This window comes from Hemitrygon akajei, chromosome 13 (assembly GCF_048418815.1).
Source record: "Hemitrygon akajei chromosome 13, sHemAka1.3, whole genome shotgun sequence".
Taxonomy (NCBI): domain Eukaryota; kingdom Metazoa; phylum Chordata; class Chondrichthyes; order Myliobatiformes; family Dasyatidae; genus Hemitrygon; species Hemitrygon akajei.
Genome location: NC_133136.1, coordinates 7,532,473 through 7,547,913, shown reverse-complemented (window position 1 = coordinate 7,547,913; position 15,441 = coordinate 7,532,473). Strand labels below are relative to the sequence as shown.

Here is a 15,441-nt window from a genome sequence, read left to right as displayed (position 1 = left end):
ATTGCTCATAATATTCAGTGAGGCCTCACCGGTGCTTTATAAAGTTTCAACATTATATCCTTGCTTTTATATTCTAGTCCTCTTGAAATGAATGCTAACATTGCATTTGTCTTCCTCACCACCGACTCAACCTGCACGTATTTGCCATAAACACTGAGATGTATTATGAATTTGCTATTTTACGAGTTTGCATTCCATTCAACAAAAAAACATTTAAAAATTATGTAAAATAAAGAATTAGAATCAGAATCAGATTTATTATCACCGGCATGTGTCATGAAATTTGTTAACTTAGCAGCAGCAGTTCGATGCAATACATAATAAAGTATAAATAAATAAATACATGTAGTATATGTATATTGAATAGATTAAAATCATGTAAAAACAAAAATATATATTAAAAAAGTGAGGTAGTGTTCACAGGTTCAATGTCCATTTAGGCAGAGGGGAAGAAGCTATTCCTGAATCGCTGAGTGTGTGCCTTCAGGCTTCTGTACCTGCTACCTGATGGTAACAGTGAAAAAAGGGCATGTCCTGGGTGCTGGGAGTTCTTAATAATGAACGCTGCCTTTCTGAGACACCGCTCCTTGAAAATGTCCTGGGCACTTGTTGGCCAGTACCCAAGATGGAGCTGACTAAATTTATAACCCTCTGCAGCTTCTTTCAGTCCTGTGCAGTAGCCCCTCCCCCATTCCAGACAGTGATGCAGCCTGTCAGAATGCTCTCCACAGTACATCCATAGATGTTTTTGAGTGCATTTGTTGACAAACTAAATCTCTTCAAACTCCCAATGAAGTATAGTCACTGTCTTGCTTTCTTTATAGCTGCATTGATATGGGACCAGGTTAGATCCTCAGACATCCAGGAACTTGAAACTGTTCACTCTCTCCACTTCTGATCCCTCTATGAGGATTGGGATGTGTTCCTTCGTCTTACCCTTCCTGAAGACCACAATCAGCTCTTTCATCTAACTGACATTGAGTGCCAGGTTATTGCTGCCTCACCACTCCACTAGTTGATATATCTCACTCCAATATACCATCTCCATCTGAGATTCTACCAACAATAGTTGTATCAACAGCTAATTTATAGATGGCATTTGAGCTATGCCTAGCCACACAGTCATGGGTATAGAGAGAGTAGAGCAGTGGGCTAAGCACACACCCCTGAATTGTACCACTGTTGATCGTCAGCGAGGAGGATACGTTATCACAAATCCGCACAGATTGTGGTCTTCTGGTTAGGAAGTTGAGGATCCAATTGCAGAGAGAGGTACAGAGGCCCAGGTTCTGTATTTATCAATTAGGTTTGTGGGAGTGATGGTGTTAATTGCTGAGCTATAGTCAATGAACAGCATTATACAAAGTTAGAATAGAAATATGGATAAAACATGCATAAATACTTAAATGCCACCATGTAAACAGCATTATTGAAAGTGGTTTAAAGTGTTTAAGGTGCAGTATATTGATTGGGATAATAGATAGAGGGGAGTGGGGTGGGCTAACTAGAAAGGTTGATCAGATCAACTGTTGGGGAAGAAAATTCTAAGGTGTTATAAAGTTTTTGTTTAAATAGCCCTATAGCAGTTTCCAGAAGGGGGCTTTTGGAAAAGGCAGTTGGCAGGGTGGGTAGTGTATGCAATGACTTTTCCCATCCTTTCCTTTCCCCTGGACATATACAAGTCCTGCAGTGATGGAAGAGTGCAGCCAGTGACAGTTTCTGCTGACCTGATTCTTTGCTGTAGTTTTTGCATACTGTGAGAGGGTGCTGCACCAAACCCAATGGTAATGGCTGACGTGAGGATGCTCTCTATGACGGCATCCATTAGATATTATTCATGGCAACTTGGCTCTCTCCAATGAGTATAATAATGTCTGTGCTGGATCCACACCACCAAGTTCAGGAACAGTTATTCTCCCCCCACCATCAGGCTCTTGAACCAAAGGGGATAAATTCACTCAACTTCACTCACCTCATCACTGAGCTGTTCCCATACCCTGTGGACACACTTTCAAGAACTTTTCATTTCATGTTCTCAATATTTATTGCTTATTTATTTATCATTATTATTCTAATCTCTTTTTTTCTTTATTTGCACAATTTGTTGTCTTTTGCACATCGGTAGCTTCAGAATCAGGTTTAATATCACCGGCACCTGTCATGAAATGTGTTTCTGTGGCAGCAATACAATGCAATACATGATAAAAACTGAATTACAGTCAGTACATACAGTATAAAACATTGTTAAATTAAATAAGTAATACAAAGTATAGTGAGGTACTGTTCATGGGTTCAACGTCCATTCAGAAATCTGATGGCAGAGGGGAAGTTGATGGCTGAGTTCCCGCACTTTGTGTGTGTTGCAGAAGGGAAGATGATGTTTGTCCGTCTTGTTATGTGTTTCTTTGTATTTACTGTGAAAGTCCGCAAGAAAGTGAATCTCAGGGTTGTGTATGGTGACGGTATAGTGACTTTGACAATAAATTTACTTTGAACTTTGATGAAGATTAGGTCTATGCATTAAAAGGCTTTTACTGGCATATTTCCCGGTGTCAATTTACGCTGTTTCAGAAACACGTACATTTGAGATGGATGAGAAAGCTTGCTCACCAGCAATACAGCCTGTCTAATTTTCTTTACATTAAATCAAAAGAAGGAAAAATAATCTAACAGTCCCATTTGGGTCTATGAACCATCCATTTGTTTAAGTAAGAACACGAAGAGCCGTCTATTAACAGCGAGCAGTGCCTGAATGGGATTAATTTCCAATTTTCTAGCCTTGGTGCTGCAGATAAATAAGGCGCAGGAGGTCTAAGTCAAAATGAATTTATTATCAGAGTATGTGAGAGTCACCATATACTACAGCATTAGATATAACAGTACACCTAATACTGTAATATTGCAATAATACTATACTAATATCAGCTATAGTATATTCACACAATTATGTCACCATTGTATAGTATTCTCCAAGAGAACCACAGTCTTGCCATTGCTTGGAGGCTTTATGCTTTGGCTCTTGATTGGGTCTCCCATGCTAAACAGGGCAAAATACAGAGGCCAGGCTAAGAGTGGTCTACTGAACTCTAGATTCAGGAGTTCAGTTCAAGGCCAATAATCCTGACCAGTCAAAAAAATTTATTATGGAAACAGCAATGAAAAGTCCTTCTATACCTATGTGCAATGGTATTCCTGAGTCTCCAGCCAGAACATGTGTGACTGACGGAAGCAAAAATTGAAAGGAAGCTGCTAACGTGATGCAGGAAGCCCTGAACACTGCCAGAGTTGGAGGAACTTCATTGCTGCCCTAAATGGCAGGGGCATAATGGGAAGCAAGTATAACTGAGCATTTGTTATCAAAGTACAGTACTGTACAAAAAGTTGTAAGCACATACTTTACATACAGTGCCTATAGAAAGCATTCACCACCGCCCCCCCAGAAATGTTCATGTTTTATTGTTTCACAACACTGCATCACACTGGATTTAATTTGGCTTTTTGACATTGATCAACAGAAAAGGACTCTTTTATGTTAAAGTGAAAACAAATTTCTACAAATTGGTCTAAATTTATTACCATTATGAAACATAAAATAACTGATTGCATAATTCCCCCCCCCCCCCATATCATGTCAATATTTAGTGGATGCATCTTTGGGAGTAAATAAAGCCTTGAGTCTGTGTGGATCAGCTTTGCCCACCTGGTTACTCCGATTTTTCTCCCATTCTTCTTTACAAAACTGCTCAAGCTCTGTCAGATTGTATGCGCATTGTAAGTGAACAAACCTTTTCAAGTCCAGCCACAAATTCTCAACTGGATTGCGGTTTGGATTTGCTATTCCTGTGTAGTTTTGGCTTTAAGCTTGGGGTCATTGTCTTGCTGGAAAACAAATCTCCCAGGTCACAGTTCCCTTGCAGACTACATCAGGTTTTCCTCCAGGATTTCCTTGTATTTTGCTGCATTCATTTTACCTTCTACTTTCACAAGCCTTCCAGGACCTGCTGCAGTGAAACATCCCCACAGCATGATGCAGCCACCACCATGCTTCACGATAGGGATGGTGTGTTTTTGATGATGTACAGTGTTTGGCTTACACCAAACATAGCATTTAATCTGATGCCCAAAATGCTCAATTTTGGTGTCATCAAACCATAGAACCTTCTTCCAGCTGACTTCAGAGTTTCCCACATGCCTTCTGGCAAACTCTAGCCATGATTTCATGAGAGTTTTTTTCAACTGTGGCTTTCTCTTTACCACTCTCCCATAAAGCTGTGACTAGTGAAGCACCCGGGCAACAGTTGTTGTATGTGCAGTCTCCCATCTCAGCCACTGAAGCTTGTAACTCCTCCAGAGTTGTCACAGGTCTCTTGGTGGCCTCCCTCACTAGTCCCCTTCTTGCACAGTCACTCAGTTTTTGAGGATGGCCTGCTCTAGGTAGATATACAGTTTTGAAATATTCTTTCTATTTCTTGACAATTAGCTAAACTGTACTCCAAAGGATATTCAGTGACTTAGAGATTTTCTCGTATTGATCTCCTGCTTGTGCTTTTCAATCTTTTTGTGAAGTTGCTTGGAGTGTTCTTTTGTCCTCATGGTGTAGTTTTTGCCAGGATACTGAGTCACCAGCAGTTAGACCTTCCAATTACAGGAGTATTTTTACTACAATTAAATGAAACACCTTGATTGCACACAGATGATTTCCATTTAACTAATTATGTGACTTCAAAAACCAATTGGCTGAACTAGTGATGATTTGGTGTGTCATATTAAAGGGGGTGAATACTTATGCAATCAATTATTTTGTGTTTTATATTTGTAATTAATTTAGATCACTTTGTAGAGATCTGTTTTCACTTGAACACAAAGGAGTCTTTTTCAGTTGATCAGTATCAATAAAGCCAAATTAAATCCACTGTGATTCAATGTTGTAAAACAATAAAACATGAAAACTTCCAAGGGGGGCGGGGGTGAATACTTTTTATAGGCACTCTATAGCTAGGGTGCCTAAGACTTTTCCACAGTCCTGTAGTAATTTTGTACATTGTACTGTGTAACTGTCACAAATAAAAACAAATTTTATGACAGATGTGAGTGATAATAAGCCTGATTTTGATATTGGTCTCTGTTGTGGACTGAGAGTGGTAAGGGGGCAGGGAGAGGGGAGGGAATGGGAAGCACCAGAGAGACATTCTGTAATGATCAATATACCAATTGTTTGGAATCAAATAACTTTGCCAGTGTCTCAGGGCTGGGTGTGTCTGCACCTATGGCAGCCCCACCCCTGCCACTCCTTCCCTACCACCTTGCCACAGCCCTTTGGCACAGTTCCGCCCCCACCATTCCCAACATCCGTTGCTCCTACCAGATTAATAAACTGACTCTCCACTCATACTGACATACAGCACTGTGCAGAAGTGTGAGGCACCCTAATCATAAGACTTCTGCACAGGTATGCTGACATGTGTGTGCAGTACTGTACATTTATGATTTGCACAGTACTGTGCATAAACATGTACTTGGAAAATAAATTTACTTTGACTTTGAAATCCTGCATCTTAGTTCCCCTCGGCTGCTGTGTCACATCAAGGCTGAAAGGTTGGAAATTATTCCCATCCTGTAGCTGCTGAGTGTTAAAGGACTCCTCTCCCTTTCATGTCAATGTAAGGCTGGTTCAGAAACAAGTAGGTGTTGCATCCCTCCATTTTGCTTTCAAATGTAAAACAGTACATTGAACAGTGCAGCAAAGTACAGACCCTTCAGCCCAAAGTGTCATGGCAACCCACATAAGGCTACTCCGCAATCATTCTAACCTTTCTCTCCTACACAGCCCATGGTTCTCCATTTTCTTATCATCCATTCAGTTCCGTGTAGGTTTAATTGTCATTCAACCATACATGAATACCCAAGAATACCACCAATGAAACAGCGTTACTCCAGAGTCAAGGTGCAACACACAGTAACCAACAGCCACACACAGACCAAAGCACATATAAGATTGCAAGCACATATATGATACCAGCAAAGCATGGTCACACGAAAAAATATATAAAGTCCAAGCCCCAGAGTCCCTGAATGTTACAGCGGTCTGCAGTTAAACACAATATGGCTTGTCTTCTGCCAAGCAAACACTAGGGGGCAGCACCAAATCCAGCATGGACTCTGCACTGCACCACCTCCAGTGGAGTGAACTGACTCTGACACCTTTCTCCTGTAAACAGGCGACACTGTGGTTTGAGGCCTAGTAGTCGCTACAAACGAAGCCACGCAGTTCCCCCGCCATCCACCAATAAATCAGTGTGCTTATCTAAGAGTATCTTAAATATGTGACGAATTATTCCCTGTGTAAAAAAAAGCTATGTCTGACATCTACTCTAAACACTGGCATTAGCCATTGACACCCTGGGAAAAAGTCTTTGGCTATCCACTCCATCTTCAGCTTGAGTCCTAGCTCACTCAACCTATCCTCAAAAGACATATTCTCTAATACAAGCAGCATCCTGGTAAATCTCCTCCACATCCTCTCTACACCGAGGCAACCAGAGCTGGACACAATATTCCAAGTGTGTTCTAACCAGAGTTTTATTGAGCTGTAACATTCCCTCGTGGTTCTAGAACTCAAAACTCCAACCAACGAAAGCTAACATGCCATACACCTTCATAACTACCCTATCAACATGAGTGGCCGCTTTGAGGGAATCTATCGACTTAGACCCAAAGATCCTCCTCTTCCTCCACACTGCTATGAATACTGCCATTAACCCTAAACTGAATTTATGTTACTGATCAGCTCTTTAATGCATTTGTTGAGGCTTGCAATTATTATCTTGGCTCTACACTCATTGGCTTTAGGTACACCTGCACACCTGCTTGTTAATGCAAATTCTAATTATCCAATCACATGGTAGCAACTCAATACATAAAAACATGCAGACGCAGTTAAGAGGATCAGTTGTTGTTCAGACCAAACATAAGAATGGCAAAGAAATGTGAGCTAAGTGACTTTGACCATGGAATGATTATTGGTGCCAGATGGGGTGACTTGGGTATCTAAAAAAAGCTGATCTTTTGGAATTTTCACACATAACAGTCTCTCGACCAGGGGTTCCCAACACTTTTGATGCCATGGACCAATACCATTAAGCAGGTGGTTTGTGGACCCTAGATTGGGAACCCCTCCTCCAGAGTTTACAGAGAGCAGTACAAAAAGCAAAAAAACTTCTAGTGAGTAGCAAATCTGTGGGCAAAAACACCTTGTTAATGAGAAAACTCAGAAGAGAATGGCCACACTTGTTCAAGCTGACAGGAGGTACCTAAGATGTATCGCCTGAGTGCACTGTCTTGAGAATATTTTTAACGCCTTTAATTTTTCCTTGTACTATCACAGCAATTGAACATATAATCAAAATACTTCATTTCAGCAAAAGCTGAAAATACACAAAACAGATAATCAACAAGTCTGGGACGACCAAATCTTTTCCTGTCAGTAAAGCGTTTTCTTGTTTTTCAAGTAAACATGCTGAAAATCTTCTAGCATTAACTGGCAACTTCACAGAAATCGTGGTGACTATACAATCATACTGACCATATCTGATGGATATCAATACAATTATTAAAACACAACTCAATAAGCATTCAGTGTTCTCAATGGAGTTTGTGTGTATGTTAAAACTGTTGAATGAATTGTATTAGACTTACTCATTACAATAAACTCTGCTGAGGCAGCGAATGTCTTATTCTCGTAGTTGGCGACACAGGTATAAAACCCCGAATCTTGTTCAGTTACACTTCTGATGAGAAGATTACTTCCTGCCAATAGCGAATACTTCCTGGACCTGAAAAACATTACAATTATCTATTGAAACGAATGTTTCAAGTGTTTTGCACACAGTAGAGAACACAGCAGGTGCAATACCATAAACACAAGAGATTCTGCACACAACGCACACAAAATGCTGGAGGAACTCAGCAGGAAAGGCAGCATCTATGGAAGTTAATAAACTTTCAACATTTTGGGCTGAGAATCTTCTTCAGGACTGAGAAGGAAGGAGGAAGATGGGTGGAGGGAAGAGAGCCAGTTAGAAGGTGATAGGTGAAGCCAGGTGGGTGTGAAAGGTCATGGGCTGGAGAAGAGGAAGGTTCTGCAGATGCTGGAAATTCAGATCAACACACACAAGTGCTACATGCTGATCTTGTGAAAATCCCAGGACATGGGAACCAACAACAACTTTGTGCCACTGTTCCACTGTGTTTGTAAATGCTTGTCCAAAGAAAAATATTGAAGGTGAGTCTATCTCCCTTCACCAGTACAGCTTCTCCTGCTCTGTACCTCCAGGATGGTTGGTTTAATAACACGGAGATTTGCTTAAAAATTTCTCTGCTTTGAGATCAGAAAAGTAGCATCTCAGGGAAGAGAACTAGTGGAAAGCAACAGTAGCTGGAGGCTGACCAATAAGTAAACTAACCAAATTAAATGCATCATCACTTGGTACGGACAGTCCAATGTGGAGGATCGCAAGATGCTGCAGGGGGTTGTGGACTCAGCCAGCTCCATCATGGGCACACCCCTCCCCACCACAAGGACACCATCAAAAGGCAATGTCTCAAGAAGGTAGCATCCATTAATAAACACCTTCACCATCTGGGACATGCCCTCTTCACATTACTACTATCAGGAAGGAGGTTCTGGAGCCTGAAGACCCACATTGAACAGCTTAGGAACCACTTCTTCCCCTCCACCAACAGATTTATGAATGGTCCATGAACCCAGCCTCACTGTTCTTTTACTTTGCACTATTTATTTAATTTTGTAATTTATAGATATTTAGGTCTTTACATTCTTCTGCTGCTGCAGGACAACAAATTTCTCGATATTTGTCAGTGATAAAGGGTGCAATGGTAGTGTAGCTGTTAGTGCGACGCTACTTCAGAGCAGGGCATTGGAGTTAGGGAGTTCAATTGCAGTATCGGCTGTAAGGAGGTTGTATATTCCTTCCTGTGAACCGTGTGCATTTCCTCTGGGAGCTCAGGTTTCCTCCCACAGCCCAAAGACATACAGGTTAGTATGTTAATTGATCATTGTAAGTTGTCCTGTGATTGGGTTAGGGGTAAATAGGTGGGCTGCTGGGTGGTGCAGCTCATTGGGTCAGAAGGGTCTGTTCCACACTGTTTCTCTAAACAAACAAATAAATAAATATTTTTTTTTAAAAGGAAGTGATCATTTAGATAGATAGATAGATAGATAGATAGATACTTTATTCATCCCCATGGGGAAATTCAACTTTTTTTCCAATGTCCCATACACTTGTTGTAGCAAAACTAATTACATACAATACTTAACTCAGTAAAAAATATGATATGCATCTAAATCACTATCTCAAAAAGCATTAATAATAGCTTTTAAAAAGTTCTTAAGTCCTGGCGGTAGAATTGTAAAGCCTAATGGCATTGGGGAGTATTGACCTCTTCATCCTGTCTGAGGAGCATTGTATCGATAGTAACCTATCGCTGAAACTGCTTCTCTGTCTCTGGATGGTGCTATGTAGAGGATGTTCAGAGTTATCCATAATTGACCGTAGCCTACTCAGCGCCCTTCGCTCAGCTACCAATGTTAAACTCTCCAGTACTTTGCCCACGACAGAGCCCGCCTTCCTTACCAGCTTATTAAGACGTGAGGCGTCCCTCTTCTTAATGCTTCCTCCCCAACACGCCACCACAAAGAAGAGGGCGCTCTCCACAACTGACCTATAGAACATCTTCAGCATCTCACTACAGACATTGAATGACGCCAACCTTCACTATTCCCTGACTGTAATGTCTGGAGTTTTTAGAGTGCCTATTCCTGAATTTCAGAACTTCTAGTGGTGGAAATTCCAATGTGTAATATAATCAGAGACATGTTTATCTGCTGACATCCAATTACTTTCTTCATTATTTGAACAGAGGTTCAAGTGAGTTTAAATGTGGGATTTAATGAAGTCTGAATGTTTTTATGTAATTGTCAAATTAAAGACAAATTTGCACTACAAGTGAAAGGCCAAAGAATGTTTGACCAGCTGTGGAATTTTCGCATTTTCATATTTCCAAATAATCCTGGGAATGAAAAAGTTAACACAGGAGAAGTATTTGTTGGCTTTGGGCCCATTAATTGCTAGAGTTTAGAAGAATGAGAGGGGATCTCATTGAAACCTATTGAATATTGATAGGTCTGGATAATGTGAACATGGAGAGGATGTTTCCTATAGTGGGGGAGTCTAGGACCAGAGGGCACAGCCTCAGAATGGAGGGACATCCATTTTGAGTAGAGATGAGGAGGAATTTCTTTAGCCAGGGTTTGGTGAACCTGCGAAAATTCATTGCCACAGACAGCTGTGGAAGCCAAGTCACTGTAGTGAAAGTGTGTAGTTAAAGTGGACATTGACATGTTTTTGATTAGAAAGGGCTTCAAAGTTACAGGGAGAAGGCAGGAGAATGGGGTTCAGAACAATAATAAATCAACTATAATGGAATGGTTAGCAGACTTGATGGGCTGAGTGGCCTAACTCTGCTCCTATGTCTTATGGTCTTATTCCAAGTAATTCACTCCTACAGCTGAGGACCCAATACCTTGAACTGCACTCCAATGCGCTGGTAATAACACACTGAATTTAAAAAGATCAACACACACACACAAACACATGCTGCAGGATAGGCAGCATCTCTGGAGAGAATAAACAGTAGATATTTTGGGCGATATCCTTTAGAAGGACTGGAGAGCTGGAATGAAAGGGGGCAAAAGCCTGATTAAGTTTTGGGGTGGGGAGAAATACAAGCTGACAGGTGATAGGTGAGACCAGGTGAGGGGGCATATGGGTAAGTTGGGGAAAGGGTGATGAAATAAGAAGCTAAGAGGTGATAGGTGGAAGAGATAACCCCCTCACATGATGATGAACAAGTCTTAATATGGGCAAACGTAACATCCTCAGCTAGCATTATCTCACACTCCACGGTCGTGGCAACAAATTTACACTCTTTGTTTTGCAGTTGATCCAGACTACATATCTGATAGGCATTGGAATCTGCTTATTTTGAGCAGTCGTGGCAGCATCTCAGGGAACGCAGTCGGGGAGAAGCCGTAACTAGGATAAATGTTGCACAGATGTAATTACGGGTGGCTTCCTGCTGCACAGAAAGGGTTCTGAGAAATGTTACAATGTCTATCAACGGGCCAGTGTGAAACCTTCAACATCTGAAACCATGCTGTAGTAACCCTGGCTGTGAGAAAATAATTAACAGCCGGACAAGTTGGTGTAATGAGTAGTGAGTTCAATATGCGGAAACCAAATTAAAGTTTGCCTTTTGTTCTGTATAAAATGTGGGGAAAGAATTTGTAAATTGTGAAGTAGTCATACTACTTCATATTTTTCCTGCAGATCCTAATGGTTAACAGTAAAAAATAGCTTTATTTGTTCCATGTACACCAGAACATTGAAATATTGAGTGGAACGAAACCATAAGACATAGGAGCAGAACTGGGACTGCAGAAGATATGCATCTGTTTTCCATCCATATTGTACTCTGTGTTGTGTATTCATTATGTTTATTATGGTAGCCAATCACATGGGAAGGGGTGTGGTGAAAGTGAAGGGTTTAGTTATGTACTGCGTGCATGCTTTGTCCTGGACGGTTTGGAACTGGGACCGCTGGGTGCCTTATCTTTTGTTGACCACTTAATAATGCTTAACTCACTTAAGTCTGCTTAAGTAACTTTAATATCACTAGTTTTAGGTTCATAAGTTACATGAATTCAAGATTGTATGTTTTTTTAGTTGCTAATAAAGGACTGAATAAATTTCTATGAGTTTTTGGAACATTATTTTGGATTTGGATAGAGGGCACATGATACAAGATAGCTCCCCGTGCTTGGTTAGCAGCATCGGCTGGTTTGTTCAAATTGCCACTACAAGAACGTTCGGCCCATCGAATCTGCTCCACCATTCCATCATGGCTGACTTGCTATCCTTCTCTACCCCATTCTCCTGCCTTCTGAGATGTGTAATTTGCATCAAGAATGAGCTGGGAGCACCCCGTCAAGTGTCACCACGCTTCCAACACCAACATAACATGCCCACAACTTGTAAACCCTAACCCATATGTCTTTGGAAAGTGTGGGAAAGCTGCACAGTCCCCGGGAGAGTGTACAGACTCCTAACAGACAGTGGCTGGAATTGAACCACCAAGTTACAGTACAGCTGGCAGTATAAAGCGTTACATTCACTGCTACACCACTGTTCATCTTGGCCGGGGAGACAAACATAATGGACTCAGTTACCAGACATGAACAAGTCAGCCTTTATTGTTTACGTATTGTAGGGAAGAGGATTAACAAATGGTGAAGTGTGAAGCCGCCACACTATTTTGTATTTTCCATGAAGATCCGAATGGTGTTCGTTGCTATGTAGTTTGACGTTTGCTGCCCCCCATGCCGAAAACGCTCTGCAGATTTGCTTTTAGGAGACCCTTTGGCTCAGGTTCCACATGCTTCTGGTGACTCTCTTTTGCTATTCGCACGATCTGATTGAGGTGCTTTGGCGCAGAACTGGCTCTGTGTTCATCGACACAGAGCTGTCACTCCTGGACCATTTTCATGGACTCTGCGTGCTAGTTGTTCACTTCTTGCTGTTGGCATGGTTAATTTTGTTTTGCTCATTGGGTATTTGATGTTTGTTTCCAATGGGTCCCATGGTGTCTCTTTGCTTCGTGCCTGTCTGTGGGAGGACAAATCTCAGCGTTGATAATAAATGAACTTTCAACCTTTGATCTGGGGCCTGAGGGACAAACATAATGGACTCACTTACCTGAGCGGAACAATTTCATCCCCTTTTTTCCATGTGACTGTAGGTGCTGGGAATCCAGTAACACAACACTCCATTACCCCATCTCTTCCTTCGAGGACAGCTATGTTCTGAGGCCGCTGAATGTATGTAAACTGTCTGTGAATGCCAGGCTCTGTAAAGTGGAAGAAGGGCAATATGTCAAAATCAAAGTCAACTTTGAGTAAATTTATTATCATATAAAAGCATGGGAGCAGAATTAAACCATTCGGCCAAGGGAGTCTGCTCTGCCATTCCATCCCCACACATGAAGCTGTTTAGAAGATAAGAGCCCATTGTACTACAGGAAAGATACTAGCATGGATAGTAGATTGGCTGACTGGCAGGAGGCAAAGAGTGGGAATAAAGGGGGCCGATTCTGGTTGGCTGCCAGGGAGAAGTGCTGTGCACAGGGGTCAGTATTGCGACTGCTTCTTGTCAACTATTTGGATGATGGAATTGATGGCTTTGTAGCCAAGTTTGCAGATGATACAAACATAGGTAGAAGTTCGGGTAGTTTTGAGGAAGCAGGGGCTCTACAGAAGGACATAGACAGATTGGGAGAATGAGCAAAGAAATAGCAGATGGAATATAGCATTGGGTGATGCACTTTGGTAGAAGGAATAAAGACATAGACTATTTTCTAACTGGGGAGAAAATTCAAGATTTAGAGGTGCAAAGGGACTTGGGAATCCTTTGCATGATCCCTAAAAGGTTAACTTGCAAGTTAATTGATTAGAAGGAAGGCAAATACAATGTTAGCATTTACTTTGAAAGGACTAGAATATCAAAGTAAGGATGTAATGCTGAGGCGTTATTAGAGAGTGGTCAGACTGCACTTGGAGTATTGTGAACAGTTGTGAGCCCCCTATCTAAGAAAAGATAAGAGGGCCAGAGGAGGTATACAAGAATTATTCTGAGAATGAAATGGATAATGTATGAGGAATGTTTGATAGGGCTGTACTTGTTGTTAGAAGAATGAGGAGGGATCTCATTGAAATCTATCTCATTGAAAGGTCTAGATAGAGTAGACATGGAAAGGATGGTTCCTAAAGTGGATGAGTTTAGAACCAGAGGGCACAGCCTCAGAACAGAAGGATATTCATTTAGAACAGAGTAGAGGAAGAATTCTCTAGCTAGAGTGTGGTGAATTGGTGGAGTTCATCGCCGTGGATGGCTGTGGAGGCCAAGTCATTGAGTACATTTGAAATGGAGGTTGATAGGTTCTTAGTCAATCAGGGTGTCAAAGATTACTGGGAGAAGACTGGAGAATGAGGTTGAGAGGGATAATAATCAGCCATGATGGAATGCTGGAAGTGACTCAATAGTGGGCCGAATGGCTTAATTCTGCTTCCATGTCATATGGACTAATGGCTGATTTATTTTCCCTCAGCCCATCCTCCTGCCTTCTCCCCATAAGCGTTGATACCCTGACCAGTAAAGAATCATCAAGCTCCCCTCAATGACTTGGCATCCGCAGTCATCACTGGTAATGAATTCCACAGATTCACTGTCCTCTGGCTATAGAAATTCCTCCTCCTCTCTGTTCTAAACAGACATCCTTGTCTTGTGAGGCTGCATCCTCTGGCTTTACACTCCCCCACTATAGAAACCATCCTCTCCACTTCCAACCTTTCTAAGCCTTTCAATATTTGATAGATTTCAAAGAGATCCCCCTTCATTCTACTGAACTCCAGCAACCCAGAGCCATCAAATGTTCCTCATAAGTTATCTTGAATTCCTGATATTATTTTCATGAACCCATTATCTTGAGATTAATTTTCTTACAGAAAAATACAGGAAAATAAAGACCTGGTGCCATAGTTAAGAGTATTGCTTGAAAAGATGTCACTCAGTCAAACCAGATAGACCACAACCAGCTGTTTCAGATATATATTTTTTAAATTTCTCCTTCCTGTCTCTTATCAATGGTAATGCAGGGTTTAGTTCGCTGTGATACTAATCCAGTGGCAGAAGTTCCATATCAAAGGCAGCAGCAGAGGAATTAATTTCTTATTAATTTTATAAATCTAGAATAAACAAGCAGTCCTGCTGATGGAGTTCCTGTGTGTCAACATCTCTGAAAATCCATCCTGGGCCCAACACATTGATGCGATTGAAAAAAGGTGCAACAGTGGCTATATTTAATTTGGAGTCTGAGGAGATTTGGAATCTCACCGAAGACTCTGGCAAATTTCTATAGCCATGCCATGACTGGTTCCATCACCATCAGGTATGGAGGGGCCACTACATAAGATTGGAAAACACAGCAGAGGGTTGTAAACTCAGCCAGTTCTAACATGGGTACTAGTCTTCCCCTTATCAAGGACATCTTCAAAAGGCTACACCTAAAGAAAATGGCCTCCATCAGTAAGGACCAGCATCATTTGGCACACACCCTCTTCTCATTAGTACCATCAAGCTTCTGTACCTCCTCCCTGACACAAGAACCTTTAGAAACATAAATTTCCCTTCTGCTATCAGATTCTTGAATGGTCCCTTAACCCATAAACTCAACCTCACTATTTCTCTCTCTTTTTGCACTACCTATTTATTTTTTTCTGTATTTCTTATTATGAAGAGAATTTGAGTG

At 41.3% G+C, this 15,441-nt stretch overlaps 1 protein-coding gene across 1 annotated transcript in view; it reads right to left on the bottom strand.

The window, feature by feature from the left end:
- The window catches only part of dcc (DCC netrin 1 receptor), a 1,312,938-nt gene that overhangs the window by 649,924 nt on the left and 647,573 nt on the right, over positions 1–15,441 (bottom strand). The window contains exons 4-5 of the mRNA XM_073064089.1: positions 12,834–12,984; positions 7,696–7,832 (exon numbers count right to left, since the gene is read on the bottom strand). Of these exons, the coding sequence (XP_072920190.1) occupies positions 7,696–7,832; positions 12,834–12,984 (288 nt within the window). The remainder of the gene's footprint in view (positions 1–7,695; positions 7,833–12,833; positions 12,985–15,441) is intronic.